At 47.4% G+C, this 22,767-nt stretch overlaps 2 protein-coding genes across 2 annotated transcripts; both read left to right on the forward strand.

Moving 5' to 3' along the window:
* Nucleotides 1-869: 869 nt before the first annotated feature.
* Nucleotides 870-1,790, forward strand: L3040_002831 (uncharacterized protein; the record flags this gene model as incomplete). Its single annotated transcript, XM_007294779.2, has 2 exons — nt 870-1,148; nt 1,275-1,790. 2 exons carry the CDS (start codon nt 870-872, stop codon nt 1,788-1,790), a joined length of 795 nt encoding a protein of 264 aa, XP_007294841.2.
* A 5,704-nt stretch (nt 1,791-7,494) lies between these two features.
* On the forward strand, nt 7,495-22,136 carry L3040_002832 (uncharacterized protein; the record flags this gene model as incomplete). Its single annotated transcript, XM_066155700.1, has 14 exons — nt 7,495-7,996; nt 8,071-8,137; nt 8,201-9,239; nt 9,313-10,677; nt 10,733-11,184; nt 11,370-11,908; nt 11,978-12,858; nt 12,929-14,872; nt 14,979-17,286; nt 17,529-17,602; nt 17,743-18,012; nt 18,120-19,215; nt 19,287-20,690; nt 20,743-22,136. 14 exons carry the CDS (start codon nt 7,495-7,497, stop codon nt 22,134-22,136), a joined length of 13,335 nt encoding a protein of 4,444 aa, XP_066012673.1.
* Between the last annotated feature and the right edge of the window lie 631 nt (nt 22,137-22,767).

Below are 22,767 nucleotides of genomic sequence, written 5' to 3' on the forward strand. Positions count from 1 at the left end.
TACGTACGATCCAGGCAGAAAGAAACACCTGCAGATCACTCTCCCATTCCCCTTTTGACAGCTGGTACCGCTTGAGATGCAGTCAGCATCTCGTCACGTATCAGAAACGACCGTCCAAGGATATGTCGGTACAGGTCGTCGGTGTGGACGTTCTAGTTCCCTTTCCAGCTTAGCTCTCACCCGCACATCGCTTCCCGCTTTCCGGGCCACACGCACAAAAACTCCAAGCAATCAACACATCGCCTTAACCCTTCAGTCCCTGACTCTTCAACCACATATACAAGCCTCGTCAACCGTTCGTAAAACTTCGCTTGAACTTCTAGCACTATACAACTATATTGCCTTCGAATTCAACACATCAGACGGAACAGACAAGAAAAGATAAGACTAAAGAATACTACTTCAACATGCATGCCTCTCTGCCCCCAGCGGAAGACGGGAGAGGCGCTTAAATTTCCATGCGCTAGTCAGACGTCCTTCCCGATCCCGTAAGTACGATCAGCCGATGGAGACCAGCACCGCCGCAGCATCGCAGACCCGTCTACCGGTTGGTTAAATTCCTCGGCCTCGAGAGTCAAGGGCGGAGATAGGGAGGCGTGGCATCGAAGATGTGACCATCCTGGGCGCTGTGCTGCTACGCTACCTACCGACAACGTACATGACCCCGCCACAGCTCATGCAAGCCTGATCGGCGGAGGGCAGACGGGATGAACTGCCTAAAAAAAATCTCTCATGGGTATTTTGCTTTCCAGTCTCGTAGGGCAAACATGAGAGAGAGAGAGAAGAGAGAAAGAGAGAAGAGAGATCCCAAGTAAGCTTCCAATTCTCGAGGCTAAGTACAGCGCCATCTGCCGCGCGCTACTACGATCATGTCACAGATCACCGCAGCCTCGGACTTGGAGTATTGGATGCAGAGACTTCGGGACAAGGAGCGATGCACTTTTCCCATTCTAGATGATGGCGTGGAGAACGCCTCAATTCAGGCTCAATGGGTGGATGTGAAAGTCCTTGATTCGAGCTTGTTGGATGCTTTTTGTCGGGACAACGAACTGAAGCTATCTACCGTTTTCCAGACGGCGTGGGCATTGGTGGTGAGGAGCTATACGGACAGAGACGATGTATGCTTTGGGTACTGCGAAGATTCACAGGTGAGTAAACATGGAAGCGCCATGTCTTATTGTCACAGTTAAATATGTATGTGTACATTTATATATCTATTTGGGGAATGGGCAGGCTTCGGGACGTATCCACTGACTGGCTACTTCATTTTACAGTTGATCCCACGGCACCTTGTCATCCCGCGTGAATCTGGACTCAGGCATGTACTTGATTCCGTAGACACATCGTACACACGCGATTCGAATCACAGAAGCTGCAACTTGGCAGATATCGAAGCCTCTCTGAACTTGGACGAAGGAGGACTCTTTAATACCGAATTATGGTTCCGGCAGAGGGACGGAGATTATGGTTTGGAGAGTGCCTCAGTTGGCGGGAGTCGCTTAAATTCGCGGAGTGTGATCGGCGTCGAGGTCGAGTCCGGGCCAGGCTGCTCGGTATCCTTGAGGCTCAGATACAGACACGCAGGTCTATCAGATGGCCAAGCTCTTAACGTTTCGAGCTCCATGGAGATGGCTTTGCTATGCGTGCTACAAGAGACTCATCGAAGCGTGGGCGAGCAAAGTCTATTCAGTGAACACCACCAGCGCCAGGTGAAGCAATGGGATCGACATCCGCCGGAGGAGCAGAATCTGTCGCTACACGGAGCCATGTTGTTGCTAGGTAGAGTGTAAGGTGAGAGCATGGTGTACGGTGCACGTGCACGTATACGTGCACGCACGGACCTTAGCCTTGGCACGCTCTTACTACAACCTCGCCCTCAATTCCTAGTCTTAAATAATACAAGTCAATCAACTACAACATCAGCAAAGCTTCTTCGTGACTTAGTACTATCATTAGATTGATATTAGCAATAGGTTATAAGCCCCGAAGCTTAATTCAATTCATTTTAAGGTATTTCTAGACTTTAAACACCCTTTTCGGCGTGTTGGAATACTTACTCTCTCCTTTGATAATTCGTCACCGTGGCGCGCGATTCGTCAGAACGCGCTTCCATATTACCCTTCGTCGCAATTGATCCTTAATTGCAACCACTTGCTAGTATAGCGAAAAGTAAGGCCGAACTTAGCGGTTCTTTAAGCAAAAAGCAAAAGGAAACTGCAGTCAAAGCAAACCTAGCTATACAACAATATATTACGAAGAAAGGAAAGGCGGCAAAAGAACTGCTTGCTTTAAAGAAACTATCATTAGTGCTTGAACCTAAAATCTCTTTATCACCCCTTTAACCGCGCTACTTAACGCTACTAAACGTAAGAAGCTCACTATACGTAGCAGCAACTCTGCTTAAAGTATACCTTTAATCTTTCTTCCGCGAGGCTAATAAAAGTGAATTGTTATTAAGTAAAGACGAGTTTACTACTCTCTTAAAGAAAATCTCTAGGTCGCTAGCGCGCTTAATCGATAGCGAACCTCCTCTTCTTCCGAATCCTTCGAGTCCTTTCGAACCACTTATTTCGACGATCCTCGTACCGATACGCAAAAAGAAGATGAGTTCGAGCTACAGCCTCAACTTACTCGAAGCTTTAAAGTTGAAAGGAAGTGAAAACTATTAGCAATAAAAAAATAAAGTAATTAATATTGCTAAGTCTAATAAGATTGGTAAATATATCAATCTAAAGTCTAAGTCTTTAATACTTATAAAAGTCGACGAATGCGACGACACAATTAAGGCAAAAGACTTGCAAAAATGGCTAGATTAAGATACCGGAGAATCACAAATGAAGCTTGCAATTACCTTAAATTGCAAGGCTAGTCTTCTCGAACATACATAAAGTAAAGCTATTGCCTTAGATATATAAGAGTCTTTACGACATCAATATAAAGGTTTTAGTACGGTCTTAAAATACAACGCTATTCAGACTTATATCATAATCAAATACGACGATTACCCTTTTTTAAAAAAGTTCGTGATAGCTTTTAATATTGCAATTACAAAACTTAATTCGCTAGATATTGCGCCGCCCTTATAATAGAATCCCGTGATGTTTATCGCTGCTTGCTTAAAGAAATGGCTTATTTAAGTTAAGCGCTAAAGATCGAATCTACGGATAGCGATTACTATACAAAAGAAAGCAGAAATCACTTTCGAATCTTTTATTAAGGATATCACCGACGAAGCTCGAGGCAGCGACTCAACTAAAACAATTAATAGTCAAGCCTTGTATAATAACAAATCAAACTCATCGAATAACTCGAATGCGAATAACAAAAGAAGACATAAAAGTGAAAATAAAAGTGGAAATGCAACAAACAAATCGAGATTATAATAAGTTGCAAATAAAAGACTTGATTGCAAACACTACAAGCAACCTAAACCTCTATACCCTTTTAAAGATTGCTTCGTTATTAATAAAAAGCTTCGAAAGGCGTTTAAAAAGAGAACTAGCAAAAAGGCTATCTTATATTTCAAGCGTATTAAAAATAAGAAAAGTAAAAGAAACAACAATAACAAAAAAAAAAACGATAAAAAAGTTGATGGAGAGATCTTTTCTTATGCGCTCTTTCTTATTAAGAAACCTTTAACTATTGCTATTGCAAGTAGCATAGCATACTACACGTCGTTAAACAAGAATCGTTAGCTTTACGATATAAAAGCAATTGATTACGTTTGCAATAATCTCTTTAAGTTTATTATTTATATAACTAAAAAATATCTCTTTTTTATAAATACTATAAGAGGCTTAATTCGCCCCTTTAGTATTAGCACTTGTGTTATTAAATGCTTTAGATCACGAGGCTTAGCAAGCGTTATTAAGTATAAAAACACGCTTTACATGCTCCAAAGTCCCGTCAATCTGTACTTAAGCTTAAAGTTAAGCAAAATCGATAGTTATTTAAAAAGAAGTAAGTTGCTTACGGCTACCGACAAAAAGATCTATAAAGTGAATGCTAAGTTGTTTATCATTAAAGATAGCCTTTACGCACTTTCTGCTTTTATTATCGGCTACGCCTTACTTGCAGCCATTAAAAAGGCTCTTATTGATATTGAATTTTAACATAAACGTATATGCTATGCTAGCTTACAAGCTATTCGCGATACTCAAAGTAATATTATCGGAATAAAGTTTAAAGAAATCAAAACTAATAAAACACGTATTTACGCCTTTTATAAGAAGGGTCGTCTTATTAAGAAGACCAATAAAGTGTCAGCACGCAAAAGACTTACGATTGCTTTACAAGAGCTATACGTAGATATAATCCATTTAACTCTTATTAAGATCCACGATCACAAATACGCTTTAATCTTCACTTGCCTAGTTATAATAGCTAAGTAAAGATACACTTACGCAATCAAAAGTAACGCTTTCCTAATCAATAAGAAGATGATTCGCTTTGCTAAAACCTAATACAATCGCACTATTAAAGTATAGCGCTGCGACGAAGGTAAAAAATACTCTTTTAAGCAAATAAAAGAGTTAGCCGACCACTTTAATATATTACTTAAAGAATCAACACCTTACACCTTCGAGCAAGACGGTAAATCAAAGCGATTTATTCGTACTCTAATAAAAAAGCTACGCACCGCAACTATTAATCAAAAGATTCTTAAGTTCTTATAGCCCGAGTGCTTGATAGCAATAATCTATATCACTAATCTTATAGCTAACATTGCCCTTTTAGATGGAAAGACCTTTTACGAAGCTTTCTAAAATGATATTAAGCTAAAAGTGATCTACAAACTTTCGATCAAGTACTTGCGAGTACTCGAATGCAAAATCTACGTCTTAATTAAGCTTAAACGCCGCGTATAAAATCGCAAACTAGCGCTTAAAGCTAAAGTCGAAACATTAATTAGTTTCGAAAGCAATAACATCTAGCGAGTATACGTTCCTTCTCGATTTAATAAGAAAGTAGTTCGTACTTCTTATGTTTGTTTTAATAAGAATAGACTCGTTATCGAACTTACTTTTAAAGAAAAAAAGGAAGTGCTACTTAAAGCTAAAAGTGACTAAGTTAACCGTAATCAGCTTACTTTTAGCCAGCATAACCAAGATCAAAAGTCCTTTAAAAGCCTTGATCACTACGTCCAAGATAGATTAGATTTCGATAATAATTTAAAAAAGACTAAGGACGAAAAGGCTACCGATAAGCTCTCTGAACCTTACAAAGCTCCTTCCTTAAACGTTAAAAAAGAGGTTGAGAAAGAGGTCGAAGAGGAAGTTATTCCCTTTAAAGTAAATGATAAGGCTCTTACCATTCGAAGACTACGCAAAATCTATTTTTAAGTTTCCTTTTCGAAACGAGTAAATACTCGGTCTAGTACTCGCAACGCTGCTGCAGCTCTATTAACAAACGTAACTATTAAAAAAAGAATTAACACAAACACTTACCAATAGACCTACTTCAACGCTATTAAAAAGTCATTATTTGCAGACGATCCTTAAACTATAAAAAAGGCTTTTGCACGCTTAGATACAGATAATTAGCGCTAAGCTATTATCAAAAAGTACTCTGCTCTTCGACGCAAAAAGACGTAGTCAATTATAAAAAAGCGTAATATCTTTAAAGGTAGACGCATTTTAAGCTTACGTTTATTATTCAAGACTAAGAAAGATAAAAATAAAAAGATCGAGCGATACAAAATGAGATTCGTAATTTAAAGCTACACATAACAGAAAGGCCGTGATTACGATCAGACCTTCGCTAAAGTATGCAAATCAGCTATTTAGAAGCTCGCAATTGCTTTAGCTGCTCTTTACGACCTAAAAGTCTAACAATTCGATATTAACACTGCTTTCTTAAATAATAAAGCTAATAGCGATATCTATATCAAAGCTCTACTAAAATAAGTCGAATTCGGCTACACTCTTACTAATAAGGACTGCTTAAAGCTACTTAAAGCTCTATATAGCTTTAAACAATTACTACGCTTCTAGCAGAAGTTGCTACGAAAGCGACTTGCTAAGCTAAGATTCGCTCTTATAAAAACCGACAACTATGTTTATATTAATAAAGACTTTAAAATCATAATTATCACTTATATTAACGACTTTTTAATAATCGATAAATCGAGATCAATCTACGAGCAATTCAAAAAAGATTTGCACGACCTATTCGATATCACTTGTACCGATAAGGCTACCTACTTCTTAAGAGTCAGAATCGTTAAAGATCGACCCGCAAGTATTATTACTTTGTGCCAAGACGCTTATATTAATAAAGTGTTAGACCGATTCGGTATATCCAATTGCAAGAGTGCATTTACACTTTTTGCAATAGGTTCCGAGATTCACATAATCAAATTCGAAAGCCAAGCTACCTAATACGAAATTACATTATACTAATCAATCGTTAGCTCCTTGCAATACTTCGCAACTTATACTCGATAAGACATTGCTTACTATTGCTCTTTATTAGCTAAATTCTTGACCAATCCGTCACTTCAATATATAGCTGCTGCAAAGCGCGTTCTACAATACTTATAAAGTACTTGTATGCTATCAATTGTTTTTAATAGAAAGGACGCTAAGCTTATTAAATTAGTAAGCTATTGCGACTCCGATTGGGCCGGCTTTAAAATAGGTCGAGTCTTACACAGCGAAAGAGTATTCTTCTTTGCAAGAGGCGTTTTTAACGTTATTTCTAAACGCTAAACTATTATAGCTTTTTCTTCAACCGAAGCTAAGTACGTAGCTATATGCAAATTCGCTTAAGAAGCCGCTTAAATTAAGCAGATACTCAATGAGGTTAGCTATAAGAAAGCTAACGCGAAGAAAATTGAGATGATTTATGACTCACAAAAAGCACTCTCACTCTTTGAAAACCTTAAATACTATTAAAAAACTAAGCATATCGATATCAAGTTCCACTACGTACGCTATAAGATAGCAAAAAGACGACTCAACTTATAATATATTTTTAGCAAAAAGAACGTCGCCGACGGTATGACAAAGCTACTAAATGATACAGATCACGCTGCCTTTATACAACTACTTCGAATAAAAGTGCTAGAGCTATAGAGCTTAGCAAAAAGTGTTTTTTTTAGCAAAAGGTGGTAAAGGTATATTATAAAAGATTTTTTTCTCTTCCTAAAAGTCGTACTTGCTATATTCGATAGAAATTAAATAGACTATGCTCTTGGAAGTGTTTTTACTTCTACTTTACAGAAAAGGTATATTAGTTTAGATACAATTAAAGTACTGCCGAGAGCTTTTAAAGCCTCGACAAAAGGGTGTGTTGCTAAGTAGAGTGTAAGGTGAGAGCATAATATACGGTGCACGTGCACGTACACGTGCACGCACGGACCTCAGCCTTAGCACGCTCCTACTACAACCTCGCCCCTAATTCCTAGTCCTAGATAATACAAGTCAATCAACCACAACATCAGCAAAGCTTCCTCGTGACCTGGTACTATCATTAGATTGATACCAGCAATACATGTCTATCCAGGTCAAAGCACGACCAGATGCACCAGCTGTTCATGCCCACGACGAGCAGTGGACGTTCCAGGAAGTGGACGAACTCTCATCTGTTCTGGCTCGTCACCTGGTGATGCTCGGGGCCAAGAAGGGGATGAAAATCCCTCTTGTGTTTGAGAAATCGGGTTGGTTTATCATTGCTCTGATCGCTGTTTCCAAGGCATCAGCAGCTTTTGTCCCTGTAGACCCCTCCCAGCCCGTATTCCGGCTGAAGGAGATCATGGAAGATGTGAAGCCGAAGTTCCTATTGTCGTCAAGTCACTACTCCGCTCTGCTTGCGGAATCTGCGGAGACAACAGTGGTAGTCTCGAGGGAGTCTGTCGTGAAGATACAAACACAAGACGATACTGCTATTGTGCTTCCTTATGTTTCACCTCGGGACGAAGCATACGTTATGTACACAAGTGGATCGACAGGGAAGCCAAAGGGTGCTGTGATTCACCATGGAGGCTACCTATCAGGTGAGTCGTGCCAGAAGAACGACCCTGCAACGCTCCAGATATAATTCTATAAGAGATGCTGATGCATCTTATAGCTTTGCTCCTATGGACACCAAACCTCGGCCCTGGGTCACGGATGCTGCAAAATTCCTCTTATGCCTGGTCAGTGTGTATTATCGAGGTAATGACCAGTCTGTGGGCAGGAGCATGTCTCTGCATCCCCAGCGAGTTTAGCAAGCAAAACGGCCTGACCCAGGTCTTCGAGGACATGCATATCACCTATGCAATCTTGTCGCCTTCGATCAGCAAAACCATCAGGAGGGATGAGGTCAAGCATTTGGAGACTGTCGTCTTGTGTGGCGAACCCGTTTCGCCAGAGTCGGTGGCTAAGTGGGCCTCGGAAAAGACAACCGTATGGGTCCACTGGGCTGCTACGGAATGTTTGTCTCTCGCTCGACCCGACCCCTTTACGGCAGAATCCGATGTTCGGAATCTGGGTCGGTGCTCAGCGGTCTGTCGGGTTGTCGAAGTTGGCAACCCCGACAAGCAGGTCCCGATCGGGAGCGTTGGTGAGATCGTCGTCCACGCGCCCTGGATCGCAAGCTGCTATCTCAACAACGCAGACCGGACCGCCGCCACATTTCTGGATCGCCCCGACTGGCTCGACGGGAAGCCATCCAGCTACGGGTCCCGCTGGTACCGGGTGGGAGACCTGGTTCGTCAAAACTCAGACGGCAGTCTGGTCTTGGCCGGGAGAGGCGACAACATGGTGAAGGTCCGCGGACAGCGATTCGATATGTCGGAAGTGGAAAGGGCTCTCGGGATCGATCCTCGAGTGCATAACTCCTTGCCGATTATTGCGCGAGAGGGCCTGTGCAAACATCGGCTAGCTGCCGTGATTGCGCTGCAGGATTTCTCATCGACGGACCCATGCTCGGAAGAGCTCATCCTCCTGGAAGGTGCCGAGTTGCAAGAGGCTGCGGCATGGACCACTGGGTTCCGCGAAGAGTTGGCTCAGCGCATTCCTAGCTTCATGATCCCAACCATCTGGGTATTGGTCAAGCAGTTCCCCCTTACTATCACGGGAAAGATAGACCGGGTCTTGATGAAGCGATTTGTTGAGAAGATGGATGTTGAGACCTTCGAACATGTCTGCTCTTTAGGGATTACTCCTGAGCCTCCTGTTACAGAGATGGAGGAGCGGCTTCAAGGGGTGTGGAGTGAGGTTTTGAAGCTTCCGCGGAAGAAAATAGGTCGAAATCAGGTTAGTGACCGCCGTCCCCCTCCCCCCCCCCCCTCCACCTCTTCTATGTCCAAGAGTATTAAACATTCGGTAGTCTTTCATTAGTCTCGGAGGAGACTCCATCCTAGGTATGATTGTCGCTGCTCGCTGCAACGACATCAACCTACAACTTCGCGTTCAAGATATCTTGAAATATGGGACTATAGCCGAGCTTGCAACGCGCACTACGACCAAGCCAACTACCAAAGCTCGGGATGCTGTTCATGCTAGCAAGTATGACGATCTGCGGAAATCCATCATCGGAAAGCTACAACAAGTGGGCGTGTGGAATATCGCGGAGGTAGAAGACGCCTATCCAACGAGCCCCATGCAACAAGGCATGCTTCTTAGCAAAGCCAGGCTGAGCGGCGACTATAATACTTCCACGATTTACGAGGTCCTGCCAAAACGAGACTCCCATGTTCCAAACCCGCAGTTGCTCACGACTGCCTGGCAAAAATTAGTGAACCGCTATTCAATTCTTCGTACATTCTTCGTGGAGAGCGTTTCGCAAAGCGGCTCATATGATCAAGTCGTTCTGCGGAACTGGGATGCCAAGCCATCGACCACAATTTGGCAAGACGTTGATGCGGTCTCGAATGAAGATGTGATACAATTTTTCAACAGCCATTTACCACCGCCATACGTGACCCATCAGCCTCCGCATAATTTTACAGTTGTGCTGACCCAATCTAGACGTCTGTTCTGTAGGCTCAACGCCGAGCATACATTAGTAGACGGCATGTCACTCGCGGTCATTGCTCGTGACATTGTATTGGCATATGACGGAGTCCTCCAACCCGACGAGAAATATCCATACTCGGCATATATAGCCCCCCTTCAGCAAGTCGCGTGCAGCATCGACAACAAATACTGGAAGTCGTACCTGCAGGGAATGAATCCATGCCTGCTTCCCAACCTTTCATATAGCCTCTCTCGGGACCCAACCCAGCCCGGATCTCGTCACGTCGCCGTGGAAATCACCAGTTCTCAACAGCTTCTCAAATTCTGTCAGAGCCAAGAGCTCACGATCTCGGCTCTGTTTAGAGCTGTATGGGGCTTGATCTTACGTGCGTACACGGGCTTGGATGAAGTTGCTTTCGGATACATTACCAGTGGTCGAGATATCCCCATTCCAGGGGTCGCCGAGATGGTTGGGACATTGATCAATATGCTTGTGTGCCGGATGGATCTGACGACAACGAGCTTCGTCAAGGATGTCATCTCCAAGGCGCAGACGGACTATGAGAACAGTCTCCCGCACCAGCATGCATCCCTAGCACAGATACAGCATGTTCTCGGGCTCTATGGGCAGCAGTTATTCAACACCTCCATGACGGTACTCAAGGATGTTCCTCTACAATATGGAGAGAGCCCTAGCATTGCTCTGGCGAACATTCACGAGTGGTCACCGAACGAGGTGAACGAAAATATCTCATTATCTTTTTCCTGGGCTGTGGCTAATATTCTCTTAGTATGACCTAGACGTACAATGCTGGGTTTCCAAGACGGATGTCAAAATGGAGCTGCGGTACCGTGCTGAAAAGATCTCAACGGAGCATGCCCGCAACATTGCATCAACATTCAGCAAAGCTCTTGACGCCATAACAGATGACCCCGAACAAAGAATCGGGCAACTTGATCTATTCAGCGACCACCATAGACGTCAAATTTGGGAGTGGAACTCGAGATATCCGGACACTATCGATACCTGCCTCCACGACATGGTTAGCGCTCGCGTCGCAGAGAGGCCAGATGAAATAGTGGTTGACTCGTGGGAGCGCAAGATGACATGGCGTCAGCTTGAAGAAGATTCTGACCGACTGGCTCATCATTTAATCTCTCTTGGTGTGGGCCCCGAGGTTCATGTACTGCTATGCTTTGAAAAATCGGCATTGGCTATCGTCGCCATGGTGTCCGTCCTTAAGTACGTATTATCAGGGAAATATATTTCCTGGTATCTCCATATGGTCTCTGACTTCTAAGCTAACTTTCGATTGACAGGGCGGGAGGCATATGTGTTTCAATAGACCCAACACATCCGGTACAGCGCCTCCAACGTATTATCAAAGATACCCTGCCTTTATGTTGCTTGATATCAGTACTACACAGCAAACTATTCGAAGATGAGGGTCTTCGTGGGCGGGTACCACGCGTCCTATCTGTAGATCAATCATTTGTTGATTCGTCCCTACTGTCAAGTTCTGGAAAGCCCCAATCCACAGTAGGACCTTCCAACGCAGCTTTCGTCCTCTTTACCTCAGGATCTACTGGAGTCCCGAAAGGTATGGTGCACACACACACCACAATCGCCTCTTCTCTCCACGCCCACGGCGATGTGTTGGAAATTGGACCCGGAGCTCGGACTTTGCAGTTCTCGGCGTTTGTGTTCGACATCAGCATCACCGAGATCTTCACGACACTTACCCGAGGAGGTGTGCTCTGTATCCCGTCTGAGCATGAGCGGATGAACGACTTGGCGTCGGCTTTCACACGTATGAGTGTGAACTGGGCTCATCTTACCCCGACTGTGGCCTCCTTGCTGGATCCCACGAAAGTGCCGACCTTGAAGCACATGACCTTGGCCGGAGAACCGCTAAAGAAGATTAATGTTACGGAGTGGGCGCCACGCATCGAACTCATCAACCTTTGTAAGTGGTAGAAAGGCCCAGCGGAGTTCCCGGCTTGAAGTCAAACTTTGCTAACTCCATCTATCTTAGATGGGCCTGCAGAATGTGCTTTGGCTACAACTTTGCGTAGGGGATTGGTGAAAGATGACCGAGTCGACAACATTGGGAGGGCATATGGCCTCCTAGTGTGGCTTGTAGACGCACAAAATCCCGACAAACTCGTGCCTGTCGGGGCTGTGGGAGAGATTCTCTGCGAAGGCCCAAATGTCGCACGCGAGTACCTGAAAGATAAAGAAAGAACTCTGGCATCGTTCATAGAGAACCCGGCTTGGCTCCAAAGCGAGAAGACGATACCACCACGCCGCTTCTACCGCACCGGAGATTTGGCTCGATACAACGGCGACGGATCGATCCAGATCCTAGGCCGGATAGACACGCAAGTCAAGCTCCACGGCCAACGCGTAGAGCTGGGCGAGATCGAGTACCAGGTCAAAGTCAAACTATCGCCCCACAAACTGGTAAACATGGCAGTCGCGTACGCAAAGTCTGCCGCGCACCCAGGTGGTGGGCTCCTGGCGGCTTTCCTCGAGCTCGAAGAGAAAGCCGAGGGAGACGAGGACCAGCTCATGTTGAGCATCTCTCGAAATCTGCGCAGGGTTCTCGTCGGTCTGGATACGTATCTTGCCGAGAATCTGCCATCCTACATGGTACCGTCGATTTACGTCCCGCTGAATGCCATGCCGCTGCTTACTGCGGGTAAGATTGACCGTGGCAAGCTGACCAGGATCCTCAAGAGCCTCTCGCCCGATCAGATGGCGCTGTATTCTTTGTCTGAATTCCAGGCAGAGAAGGTGATGCCCCGGACGCGAATGGAGAGGATGTTGCAGAAGCTCTGGGCGAAATTACTGAACATCGAGGAGCGCTCCATTGGCGTCGATGACAATTTCTTCCAGCTTGGAGCCGATAGCGTGGTAAGTGTGATAAAGAGAGAGAGAGAGAGATATATATTTATAAATTTGAGGAAATATTGACACATGGTAGGTGGCAATGAAGCTAGCATCAGCTGGGAGAGAGAACGGAGTCATTGTGACGGTTGCAAACATATTCCAAAACCCAAGGCTATCCGACTTGGCCGCGATTGCGAAACCTCACAGTGAAAGAGTGTTACAGGAGCTTGAAACTCGATACAAAATTCAAAGGCGAGCGGTGCAAGAGATGTATCCAGCAACTCCCCTTCAGGAGGGTCTCCTGATCCTCTCCAACAGGCAGCCTGGGACCTATGTCGTCCAGCATGTCTTATCACTGAATTCTGATGTCGATGTTTCACGATTGCGTACGGCTTGGGAGAGCGTTCATAGTCGAAATGCAATCCTCCGGACACGAATCGTGCATGTGGAAAGAACCATCGGCTCCATGCAGGTTGTTCTTGACGAGGCAATCCAATGGAAGGCTGGGGTATCACTAGATGATTACCTCGAAGACGACAGGAAGCAGAAGATGGACTACGGAGAAGTCCTCTCCCGGTACGCCATCATCGAGGGTGCCACTCACGGGCCCCGATATTTCGTCTGGACAGCCCATCATTCTATATTCGACAGCTGGTCTGCCTCATCACTCTTCTCGGAAGTGGCTTCAGCGTACCAATCGCTTGATGTGGGATCTTGGGAGACTTCTCCGTCTGACACGACTTTCAAAGCCTTTTCCGAGCAGATCTTCAACATGGATGTCTCTGCAGCTGAGGCCTTCTGGCGCGATCAGTTCTCCGATCTGCCGTTCTCGCCATTCCCAAAGCTTCCGGCGGGTCACCGGCCTCTGGCAAAAAAGTCTTTGGACTACTCAATTAAATTCTCTGAAACAATTGCCGATGCCCCGGTTTTACTCCGTGCAGCCTGGGCATTGCTATTGTCGCAGTATTCCGACACCCACGATAACGTCGTGTTCGGGATGACTATTGACGGACGAGGAGAGCTCGGGGCAAATCAGATTCTCGGGCCAACGTTTGCATCAGTTCCGGTTAAAGTCTCGATCAATGCTCAATCCACCATCGATCATTTCCTGTCTCGGCTACGAGATCAAGAGAGGAGCATGGAACCGTGGCAGAACTTTGGACTGCAGAACATCAAAGACCTCAGTGCTGATGCAGCAAAGGCATGCGACTTTCAAACGTTGCTGGCAATCCACCCTCAAAGTCGAACATCCGGGGCAGGGGTGTTGTTCAATTCGGTCACAACGCGAGATGCTCCATCAACGTACTTGCTGATTTTGGAATGTCAGCTGACCGAAAATGGCGTTGACTTGAAGGCACAATATGATCCAGAGGTCATATCGGCATCGCAGATTCAGAGATTGCTATACCAGATGGACTATATTGTTGGCCAATTGATCACGGGAGGTAACAGCGCCAAGCAGATCAAAGACATTAAATATTGCAGCCCGCAGGATGTGAAAGATATTTCTTCGTGGAACCACGACGTGCCCGCTCCTCTGCAAATCTGCATCCACGACGTTATTTCATCCCACGCAGGCCTCAGCCCGAATGCACCTGCTGTTGTCTCCCGGGACGAGGACTTGACATATCGAGAGCTTGACTCCCTATCAACAAACCTGGCTCACTATCTGGTGGCTCATTTTGGGATTGGGCCAGAATCGTTGGTACCATTGTGCTTTACTAAATCGGTCTGGACTGTTGTTGCCCAACTGGCAGTTTTGAAGGCTGGGGGAGCTTACGTGCCGATGGACCCTACACATCCAGTCTCGCGTCTTCAGGAGATTTTGGACGCGACAAAGGCGCAGGTCATCCTCTGCTCGCCTGAATACGAGGCTCTGAGCCAATCTATGTCAGAGAGAGCATGTGTGGTTAGCAGGAAGACGGTAGAAATGTGCAAAGAAAGGGAGGGGCCCGCTTGCCGAACTGTGTCATCTGATAACAGCTGCTACATCATATTCACGTCCGGCTCGACGGGAAAGCCAAAGGGTGTACAAATGGTAAGCCTTTCATAACAATAGGTTATTCGTGCTCTATCCCAGTCTTCCGATCCCAGTCTTCCGAAGCTCCTTGTCGCAAATAGTCGCTAACTTTTCTTCCTCCAAGACGCACTCTGGATTTGCGACCGCTGCTACAGCGCAGGGGAAGCGTATCAATCTGAATTCCGGGTCCCGAGTCATCCACTTCTCCTCCTACGCATTTGAAGCCTGCATCCTGGAGATCCTCACGACGTTATTCAACGGCGGTTGTGTCTGCGTCGCCCCGGAACCCGAGAGACTTGAGGAAATCGCCAAGACAATGAGGGAGCTCCGCGTCAACTGGGCTTTCTTCACCCCTTCGTTTATACGCACCATACACCCCGATCAGGTCCCCGACTTGGAGACCTTGGTCCTGGGTGGCGAGGCACTCGGGGCGGATAACATTGATGTTTGGGTGGACCGCGTCTACCTTGTCAATGGGTATGGCCCAAGCGAGACTTGTGTTTTCTCGGTTATCAACGAGCATATCCGCAGAGGACATACGACCCCCGACATGATTGGGGGTGCCATTGGGGGTGCTTGCTGGATTGTAGATCCCGACGATCATACGAAACTTGTTCCTTTAGGTGCCGTTGGGGAGCTCCTGATCGAAGGCCCGACACTCGCTTGTGGCTATCTGGATGACCCAGTAAGAACGAACGAGGTATTTGTTGATAATGCGGCCCTTGTCCAACAGCTCAGCTCAATCAATGGAGCCTCCACGAATGGCTCTAGATTGAACGGAAATCCGCATGGGGCCAATGGTGCAAACAGGCACGGCTCAGAAGATAATGGGATAAGCGGAAAGCCAGCATCAGCGAAGGCAAATGGGCACGTGCAAAAATCTCACAGGATGTACAAGACTGGTGATCTCGTTCGCTACGATACATCTGGAACAGTGGATGGAACAATACGATTTGTGGGAAGAAAAGATCAGCAAGTGAAGGTCCGTGGACAGCGAATGGAATTGGGCGACATCGAACATCATCTGAAGATCAATTTTGAAACCATCCGGCATGTTGCTGTCGAACAGGTGACCATTCGCGGCCGAGATAGTCGATACCTGGCAGCATTCTTCTCTCTCTACGGACAGAGTTCCAAGCCCCAACAAAGTCCCACGACCTTATCAATGTCGGCCGGCCTCAAGAAATCGATCATGAAAGCAGAGGCAGCACTGGTGGAAACTCTACCCTCCTACATGGTTCCAAATCTGTACGTCCCTCTTTCAGCCATGCCGCTCCTGTCTTCTGGCAAAACGAACAGGCGAGAACTGCACCACATGTCTCTTCAGCTGTCAGAGAGTGCCATCCAGCAGTATTCCCTTGCAGATGACCAGAAGCGACTTCCCATCACAGACACAGAGGTGAAGCTGGCCAGTCTCTGGGCACGACTACTTCGCCTGGGCGATCAAGCAGTTCTGGGGCTCGATGATGGCTTTTTCAGACTGGGAGGGGACTCGATTGGCGCCATGCATCTGACAACTCTTGCGCGTGACCACGGGATCCTCCTCACCGTCGCGAAGATCTTCCAGTATCCCCGCCTAGAAGACATGGCCGCTGCGGCGTTGACGTCGCGCGACGTGGTTGAGCAGAAACTGGAGCCCTTTGCCCTGCTCCAGAAGGTCGGAGACACAGACACGACATTGCGAAAATTGTACGAGAGGTATCAGCTACCACCCGGAACAATCGAAGATGCATTCCCGACGTCCGCCCTCCAGGAAGGGCTCTTCGTCCTCTCTATCAAGCAGCCCGGATCATACATGAGTCAGATCACTCTGACCCTCCAACCGGCCGTCGATATCGATCATTTCAAGCACGTCTGGCAGAAGACTGCCGATCGAAACTCAATCCTCCGCACCCGGATCGCGCATACCGGGACGCAGTCCATCCAGTTCATCGTTCGCGAGCGCATCTGCTGGCGCTCTGGCTCTGATCTGAAGACCTACCTCGTGCAGGACAAGACGACTCCAATGGATCACGGTGGTCCGCTGGTCCGATACGCCATCATCGTCGATTCCGAGGACGAACGCCACTTTGTCCTCACGGCTCACCACTCGCTCTACGACGGCTGGTCTCTGATGCTCATCATGGAAGACTTCAACCACCTCTACAACAAAAACGGTCGTCACCTGAAGAAAGAAGCAGCAGCCCCCCCACCCTACGCCAGTTTCATCAAGCATCTGATGACCTCTGATGTGGAAGCGTCAAAGTCGTTTTGGCAGTCTCGCTTTTCGGGAAGGTCGCTGTCGAGCTTTCCCGAGCCCAGGACGGTGACTCAGGCACCGGTAGAGACACAGATCTCCCAGTTCGCGGAGATCAAGCGGCCTGCGGGATCTGATATTACGCTATCGACCGTCATTAGAGCAGCTTGGGGCCTCGTCACCGCTAGATATGCAGGTCAGTATCGTTAGTTTCCTTGATGCCGTGCTCTTTTTTTTTTTTTTTTTTTTTTTTTTTTTAGGGAGTAGACGACTGCCTCTTGGTTGTTCCTCAACGTTTGTTCTGTGGGAGAGAGAAGCCCCTATCAACGAAGTCGTGGCCCTGTATAGGTTTGCAAGTGGTATAGATGAGAGAAACTCGGTATGCGAGGACGAGGGCAGGTTGAAGAGAGTAGTATGCTAAAAAAATTTTTTGGATAGACACCGAGGATGTGTTCTTTGGAGCAATTTCGACTGGTCGCAATGCATCACTGTCGTATATCGAGCGTATGACTGTAAGTAAACCCGCTGGAATTCCGCCGCCCGTGCTACGTAGGCGGCCTCTGTCTGGGGCGCACCAATTGCTCATGCCCTCGATTTCTTCTTGCTTAAGCTTGAAAGACATATGTAACCGCATGCTTATTTGGAGATTCAGGGCCCGACTATAACGACGGTGCCGATATGCATCTCGATCGATGGTGCTGAGGCCGTTGTCCAGTATTTGCAGAGGGTACAGGACCAGGCGACGGACATGATACCATTCGAGCACACCGGCCTTCAGGTCATCAAGACGTTTGGACCTGAAGCCGAGAAAGTCTGCGGTTTCCAAAATCTGTTGGTCATTCAGCCTGAGGGATCCGAAGATATGAGTAGCGAGATCTGGAAAGAGAGCGTTCTGTTTGCTAAGGGGGAGATGGTTACGATGGTAAGCACAGTCGGGCCATAGCCTAGTAGTGTCTCTGGAGTACATAGCTTGCTCCCAGGCTATCTGAAGGCTGAGAAGACGTTAATTGCTAATATTCTAAAAACTAGACATACGCCCTCATCGTCGAATGCAGACTTTATAAACATAAGATCAGGATTACTGCGCAGTACCGGGAGCACATCACTCCTACCCGTCAAATGCAGCGGATGCTCGACCAATTTGAACAGGTCCTGCACCAACTGAATGATGCGGCTCCAGATGGTCAGAAAATAAGTGATATTGAGATTGTCAGCAAGAAGGATAAAATGGAGCTTCTGGAATGGAGTAAGGGTACCGAGTATCCAGCTGTGGATGAGTGCATCCATCACATAATCGAACGACAAGCTCTCCGACAGCCTACCTCGCTAGCGATTGAGGCGTGGGATGGGAGCTTCACATATGAAGAGCTCGACACAATGTCAACTAATCTTGCTCAACACTTAAAATTTCTCGGCATCGGCCGCGACATTTTCGTTCCCCTATGCTTCGAAAAGTCAGCCTGGACAATTGTAGCCATACTAGGTGTGCTGAAGGCGGGAGGTGGCTATCTTGCCCTTGATCCCAAGCATCCAAAGAATCGGAAGGACCACATAATCCGAGATGTGTCGGCCAAGGTCATCCTTACCGGGAGCCAATACCGAGATGATTTCGACTCTGCGGAATTCATTGTCCTCGCCGTCGATCAAACCTTCATGGAGAGTCTCCCTCCAGTCCCAGACTCGGCTTGCAGTCCAGGGAAATCGACAGACGCTGCGTTTGTTGTTTTCACATCAGGCTCGACTGGCGTCCCCAAGGGGATCGTCATGGACCACGGCCCCTTCGTCAGCAGCGCAATCGAACATTCTAAAGCGCTCCATATCAATGCCGAGTCTCGTGTCATGCAATTCGCAGCTTATACTTACGATGTCAGCATGGGTGAGATCTTGACGACGCTGATGCAGGGTGGATGCGTATGTGTACCGACCGAGGAGGACCGAATGGGAAATCTGGCAGCCGCTATCAATGCTCTCAGAGTCAATTGGATCTTCTTGACGCCGACCGTTGCCGCCTTCCTCAAGCCTAACGATGTGCCGGGCTTGAAAGTTCTCGTTCTCGGAGGGGAGCATGCAACAGTGGACAACATCAATACGTGGGCCGAGCATGTCAATCTGATCAATTCGTATGGTAAGTTGTTACTTTTCACGGCGTCCTTGTTGTTTCAAGAGAATGGTTTTCATAATGATAACTTCTGTCAGGCCCTGCCGAATGCGCAATTTGGTGCTGTCGCGCACCAAATGTATCTCTTGGAGCAGACCCTGCTAGTCTCGGTTACCCAGTTGGGGCGCACTTATGGATCACTGATGCCACAGATCCCGACAAGCTTACTCCTATAGGATGCACCGGTGAGCTTCTTGTCGAAGGCCCGACACTTGCGCGCGAATACCTCAACGATGCTGCGAAGACAAGAGCGGCTTTTATCGAAGACCCAAAGTGGTCAGTTGATGGATCCGGGAGGCACAGGCGTTTCTACCGCACTGGCGATCTTGTCCGCTACTCAACAACTGGGGATATCTTGTTCGTCGGACGCCGAGATACCCAAGCGAAACTGCATGGACAACGGATTGAACTGGGTGAAATTGAGCAGGGTTTGACGAAGTGTTGTCCGTCCGAATGGTTCCCAGTCGTCGACATTCTCCGGTTCCCCGAGGGCAGGAGAGATGTAACCCTGGCGGCGTTCTTTTATGTCAGGGGTACTTCAACAACAAATTGCTCTCCCGGCAATATTACTCTGGCCATGAGCGGGTCTCTGAGTGACGCTTTCGACAAGATAAGATCGGATCTAGAGCAAATATTGCCGGGCCACATGATCCCGAATGCTTTTATCCCAGTCAGTCAATTGCCGCTGACGGCGGGGGGAAAGGTGGACAGAAAGGCTCTGAGAGCAGTTGGCGAAAGCCTCACCGATCAGCAACTGCTCTCATACCTTTCAAGCGGCCAGACAGTTGTCAGAATTCCCTCCACCGAGATGGAGAGAAAGCTTCAAATGTTGTGGTCGAAGGTTCTCAATATCACCCCTGGTTCGATCGGAGCGGACTCCAACTTCCTACGACTTGGAGGCGATTCGGTAGCCGCCATGCGTCTTTCAGCTGCTGCAAGGGAGATCGAGCTACTCTTAACTATCAAATCTGTTTTTACGTCGCCCAGGTTGGAGGACATGGCAAAGACCGCCCAGGAAGTCTCGAATCCCAATGGCGCTACATCATATGCGCCTTTCTCGACTCTTTCAGTATCGGACGTGCCGAATTTTCTAGATACGATCGTGCGTCCCCAACTCGCCAAGGATCTGGGTGAGATCGAGGATGTACTCGAGGCCACGGATTATCAAAAGTGGACACAGGGCTGTGGACAATTGCAAACTCGGGGGTACAATAACTACTTCATACTGCATTTCAAGGGCCCTCTGGATCTGGATAGGCTTCAAGCTGCCTGCCAGAAACTTCTCCAGCACCATCCAGTGCTACGGACAGTCTTTTTAACGCACAAAGAGAGGCTTTTACAGGTCGTTTTACGGCACTTAGTTCCCGACCTTGAGCGCCACCAGTATGAAGATACTCAGGGAGTTCCACAATCATTGCTCGAACAGGATCTGAAGCTTCCAGGTCAGCGACTCGTCTATCAAGTATGTATTGGGAATGCTAACATTTCGAATAGTTGAATTTGGGGCCCCGATCACCCGTCTGTTGTTGACAGAGCAAGGTCAAGACGGCTACCGGCTGTTCATACGGATTTCGCACTCGCTCTATGACGGTATCTCCCTACCGATAATTGTTCGGGACCTGAAAGCTGCCTATCTCGGAGAAAGCTTTTCAAGAAGCTCACCATTTCATCGATTCGTCTCGGGCACTTTGCAGGTAATGAGAGCCTCAGATGCAGAGTCTTTCTGGCGATCAATGCTCGAAGGCTCCTCCATGACCCGTCTCGTAGACCACAAGAGGCCCACATACAGCAACGCAATCAGCAAGTCTATAAAACGTACCGTGTCTGCACCCGACACGCGGACTACAGGCATCACATTCGCTTCCATCGTCAAGGCTGCATGGTCTCTCGTCCTCGCCCAGCTATCTGCCAGCTCAGACGTAACCTTTGGCCAGATAACGACCGGCCGAAGCGCCCCGATCCAAGGCATCGATGAGATCGTCGGCCCGTGTATGAATCTCGTTCCCGTCCGAGTGAAGCTCGATCCAGCCGCGACACCGTCGTCCCTCCTCCAGCAAGTCCAGAGTCAACACCTTGACATGCTCCCGTTCGAGTCGCTCGGGATGCACCACATCGTCGGGAAGTGTACTTCGTGGCCCAAATGGACCCGCTTCAGCTCCATCGTCCAGCACACGAACTTCAACGTCGGCATGGACGACGCCTTTGAGCCGTGGGGCGCAGATGTTGTGATGCGACTGGGCAGCTATACCCCGGATCACGACGTTAGCGACTGCTGGATCTGGACCAATCCTACCGCCGGCAACGGCGCTAATAATAACAGCAAAAATAATTTCTTCGACGTCGACTTCACGTATTCCAAAAATACGATCCCGGACGCCCTCGCTCAAGACATGCTTGACCTTCTTTGCGGCAATATCGCGACGCTGGCGGATCCAGATCACCACCACCACTCAGAGACCTCTCCCTGGCCACTCCTGCATCTCGAAACTCGAGTACAGCCTCCTCTCCTCCCACTCCCACTGCCGCTGCGGCTGCGGCTCCCACTCTCACCAACCACAAACCCCATCCCTACTCCTGATTCTAATTCTCCTCTACCCCTCATCATCACCACCTCGCCACCACATCTCAGCCTCGTGCAGCGAGCCTGGTCCACCGTCTTCTCTAGCTGCAATCTTACGGACGTCAACACCGCTTTTTACGAGCTAAGAAGCGATCATCTCCTCGCTGCCGCTCAGCTGGCGAAGGCTTTGCGGGAACAGCTATCCGAATCTGCTGGCATTCGTCCGATGTTGTCGCCGTTGTTGTTGATGTTGTTGTCTCCGGAGGAGATGATTGAGAATCCGACGATAGGGATGCAGGCTGCTCTGATTTCGAGGCTCGACAATTAGGGAGGGGGGGGGGGGGGGGGGTTTATTATGTTTTTGAATTATATGGAATATCTTATCTTTTTAAGGACGGAAGTTTATTTCGAATGAATAGTTAGACTGCTTTGAGTACCTTTTTTTATTTATATATGCCTATTTTGAGGTTCCTTCCGTTTGTTTCTATCACCTCGCTTAATTCCATATCTTACGGGGTAAAAGCCATTTTGGTTCTGAGTGAGCAGCTAGCTAATCAGGAAGATCCAGCTATAACCCATTTATAATAAGGAGTATCCATAATCCAAATCTTTGTATCTGGGTCCGGAGGGAAACGAGTTCATCCTCAATATGAATTCAATTGTGATGTAGACGAGGATTTCAAAAATATGAACAGTCTTGGACGGTTCTGATCGATCAAATAGAGAAGCTATCGAACGAGCTATAATGAGCAGAAGTAAATTCGCTGTATGGGGACGGAAAATGGTCTTCTTCTTATGAGCTTCGAGCTTCTGGGAGGAAATGATGTGGAGGAAAAGTCACGTGGCTATATCCTCTGCCGAGCCACTCGGCGATAAGAGGCTGCTGAGTAATCTTAACCCCTCCTTCCACCCCATAATTGCATAGCCAAAGCTTAGGTATGTTCGTTTCCTATCAACGT

This window comes from Drepanopeziza brunnea (assembly GCF_022702325.1).
Source record: "Drepanopeziza brunnea f. sp. 'multigermtubi' strain 214-2 chromosome Unknown ctg3, whole genome shotgun sequence".
Lineage (NCBI taxonomy): Eukaryota > Fungi > Ascomycota > Leotiomycetes > Helotiales > Drepanopezizaceae > Drepanopeziza > Drepanopeziza brunnea.